This window comes from Asparagus officinalis, chromosome 3, assembly GCF_001876935.1.
Source record: "Asparagus officinalis chromosome 3, Aspof.V1, whole genome shotgun sequence".
NCBI classification, from domain to species: domain Eukaryota; kingdom Viridiplantae; phylum Streptophyta; class Magnoliopsida; order Asparagales; family Asparagaceae; genus Asparagus; species Asparagus officinalis.
This window is the reverse complement of record NC_033796.1, coordinates 26,285,625-26,289,736: the sequence shown is the minus strand read 5'-3', so window position 1 is coordinate 26,289,736 and position 4,112 is coordinate 26,285,625. Positions and strand designations below refer to the sequence as shown.

General features: G+C 34.7%; 1 protein-coding gene across 1 annotated transcript; it reads right to left on the bottom strand.

The window, feature by feature from the left end:
* Nucleotides 1,241–2,370, bottom strand: LOC109832167 (growth-regulating factor 1-like). Its single transcript, XM_020399603.1, has 3 exons — nt 2,134–2,370; nt 1,633–2,061; nt 1,241–1,401 (listed from the first exon to the last, which is right to left on the bottom strand). Exons 1-2 carry the CDS (start codon nt 2,297–2,299, stop codon nt 1,634–1,636), a joined length of 594 nt encoding a protein of 197 aa, XP_020255192.1. The 5' UTR covers nt 2,300–2,370; the 3' UTR covers nt 1,241–1,401; nt 1,633.

The window sequence follows — 4,112 nt, the reverse complement described above, 5'->3', positions numbered from 1 at the left end:
ACATTAATGATTTGGGGGGTCTTTAAAATATTAAAGATTTAAGGGACTATTATCGAAATGGCCTTTTCTTAAAATTTATTTCTAGTGAGGTTATTAATCAACTAAGCTTCATGTTTGTGAATTGATTAACTGTTTTCATTTTTTAGCTATTAACTAATTTTTATTATTTTCTTTTATATTATGGAATTTCTAATGTAGAGAAGATAGTTTAGTTTCTATTCTCTCTTACAAGTTACAATACAAGTTACTTTAGCTTTCTATTCTTTCTACTATCTATTCATTTTTTAATTTGAATGATAATATTACTACTTCCTAAATCATCGGATTATGAAGCATATGAACGTTTATACTATATTGTGCCCTTGATAAGACAGATTGAGAAATATAACAACCAATGATGAAAATAGTTATGTTAATCTCTATTCCAGTATGTATGATTTTACTCTAGAATGACCAGAATTTCTTTCTAATTCTTTACTTTAGATCTTTATTTTTTGCATTATATAACTTCGTCATTTTCCTATCTATGAAACATATTGAGAACATGAACAAATATATTTGCGTGCAACGCACGTGCACTATAATAGTTAAGTTAAAAGATTTTTCACACCCATTATTCATAAACCTGAGGCTTGCATTAAAAGTAGCCGCTGGTACATTTAGGTTACCTTCTACATTCTTGGTGGTTCGAGTAATTTTAATTCCCACTTCCATTTGGGAACTTGGCTTATAATCCACAAATAAAATATAAGCTAAAGAATTTTGTTTAAATAATGGATTATAAGCCACTTTTTATAAGAAAGTGTTTGGCAAATTGGTAGATTATAATCCATTATTGTTGTCAAAATAATCAAATTGGACATAGCTCTAAATTTAAACATTAAATAGATTTTAAAGTTATCCTAAACATTGAGGGGGTAAACTTGACATTTACTTAGTCAAACTATATGGCTTATAAGCCACTGAAAAAATAAGCTGGATTAGGGGAGCTTTTTTTTTTTTTGCTTATAAATAAAAATAAGCTGATTGCCAAACATATTGTAGTGGCTTATAATGCAAAAAAGAAAAAGAAAAAGGTTTATAGCGAGTTTGACGAATTGCCAAATATGCTTAGTGCATTGGTTGACAAATAGTTAACATGTCAGCCTCTTGTCTACGAGCAAAATACTAGCTACCAAACATTAGCATTCTCAGCCTTCTTATAATCCGAACACAGGCAGCGTAAGTAACGAGTCCCAGATTCCACAACCATCTTAATTAACAGAAATACAACTATAGGAACAATCAAATACATAGGTAAATACGAATAGGTAGATTTCATAGAGATCACCATGAGACACTGATTTCTTCTACCCTTCACAACTCAAGAGACCAATAACATCCCCAGCACTAGTCAGCCATCTGCAATAAATAACCAAACAAGAAAACAATATTCAGACTAGACCATTAATGGACGCAGTCAAGCATCCTAGGCACTGATTTTTACATTATAAAATCAAAATCCAATTTTGATATAGCAAAGAGGGGAAAAAAAACTTTAAGGTATTTAAACACTCAATTATCATTATAAGCTCGATTAGTCAATCATCATTATATGAATTAAAAAAGCTAAGACTAGTAATAAGCACTTACATTAAAGGATTGAAATTGAGAGCTGAGTTTTGGAGTAATAAGCCTCCTCGGTATCGACCCATGACCTCTTTCTCTTCTCATCACTCTCACTAAACAAGCACAATAAAGGTTTAGCCTTCTGAGCTTCTTTCTTCCTCTTTTCTTCCTCTGATTCTTCTTTAAAGAAATTGTAGCACTTATAACTTTGATTACAAGGTGAAGAAGGTCCTAAAATCAATTGGGTATCATTGTCTATGCTTCTAAATGTATTGTTTAATGCTAATTTAGGAAATTCCACAAGCTTTCTTGAACTCTTTTTCCCCCTGTGCATATGTCTCTCACAGTATTTTGAGTCTAGAAATGCCTCTTTAGAGCACCTCCACTTCTTCCCATCTGTCCTCTTGCATCTCCATGGCTCTGGATCTTCCTCTGTTTTCTTCACAAATCTCACTACCAACCAAATAATAGAGAAAATAAGAAAAGGGCTACAAGGAGCTTAAAGAATAAAGGGAGGGAACTCACTTGATGGGTAGTGGTCAAAGAAGTAGATGCTTCTCTTGAAATGGGTAATGAGATGAGAAGGGACCGGGATCCCTGAGATTATGTAGTTGAAGATGAGGGTTTGGAGCTCGAACTCTTTAAGCTGGGATTCTGTGAATGGATGTCTTTGATTTACCATCATCATCATGATTATTTATTTTTTTTAAAGAAGGCGAGAAGAGAAAACAAGGGGAGTAGAAATAGAATGAGAAATGAGAGGAGGAAGATGTTGCTTTTATTTATTAAGGTATCAATTAGTTTTTTTAATAATAAATTGGTCGTCTGTTTTTGGTGCAGAGGAAGTGTCATTCAGTCAAAAGGAGCACTCTGAGGAAAGATACTGTCAATGTTGTCTGTGATCGATTATTTTGTGTTCTGAGATTCAATGAAACCTGGGTCGTGCATCGATTGTGTCAAATGTGCATCTCTGTCTCTCTTTATCGCATACGCTGATTTTGGTCCAAAACCTAAAAATGTAAAGTTATTAAATGCAAATCAGTTAATTGCAGGCGTGCAGGTTTACTCATTGAGATTTATTGGATTAATATATGCTAACAAAATTCCTTGAATTTGAAGATTAGGAGATTTACCTGTTACGCGCTGTGCCGAAGCGTGTCCGACAACCAAACGAACCGGTGAGCGATGATAAGAAGAGAACCAAATCAAATTATGAGTGCAATTCACCAAAATACGACACAAATCAAACCAAACACAGGAATTTACGTGGTTCGATAATTGCCTACGTCCACGGGAAGAGGATTGAGAGATTTTACTATAGAAGGAGAAATACAACATATTATAACTCACAAAATTACTCAAATATAACCCTAACCAAAGCTCTCAAATTCCTCACAATATCTCATTCTCAAAGTGCTCAAAACAATGTTAATTCTTTCTTTAAGAAACCCTAAAAAACATATTTCTATTTCTAACAAAACACAATCTCAACCATTGTGGGAATCTGAAAACGAGTCTGCCACACCCGGGTATGGCACACACCACATCCCTGAAATAAGGGCAAATTCTGCCACACTCGGGTATGGCAGACACCACACCCCTGACAACAGGGGCAGATTCTATGACACCCCTGCCGAATCTTCATGTTTGCCAACACTTTGAACAATTTGACACATTTTTCTATAATTCTCCACTTCGGCAAAGAGTTCCCAAAAGTGAGCCGACACCAACATGAGCACCAATGTGTCGTCTCATCAAATGCGGCTGCTGTGGTTGCCTACTAGGAGTGCTAAACTATATTCGTATCCGTTAGGATACGAATATTGTTACTCAAATCTATAACTGATAGGATATGGTTAAGAATATGGTTTTATAGTGAAACATCTGTATCCGTAACCGAAATATCCGAATACATATTAGTCATACTCTTATGATAGTTTCGATTCTTAGGTTATGGATTTGTGGTTAATTTTGATGATCAAGATGTCTAATTTTAACTTTTCAATTATAATGGACATATTAACAAACTCTTTTGTATCACATGAACTATGTTTTTCTCAATACTATCTAGTTTTCTCATATTTGTTTTGTATCCGCATGCATATCCGTATCTATATCTGTAACCGTATCCGATTTTAGCGGATATGGTTATAAATTTTTCTTACCAAGGTATATTCGTATCTGTATCCGTATCCGAGATGAGTAAGTAGATATAGATATGGTAAGCATCATATCTGAGCCGTATCCGGATCGAATGCACCCTTATTGCCTACGTACCCCCTCTCCCAAGGAATCAAGCCGCCCGTAGTTCATCCAAATGGCCGCAAAAGACCTTAACAATCATGAATTTACAACAAGTTTCTACAATGATCAAACTTGTTGGTCGGGACCATTTTCGTGAGCATATTCGTTGGATTATCTTTTGTATGGACATTCACGAGCTCCACATCCTCATCTTGAAGAACATCTCAAACGAAGTGATAATGAACGTCGATATGCTTCGT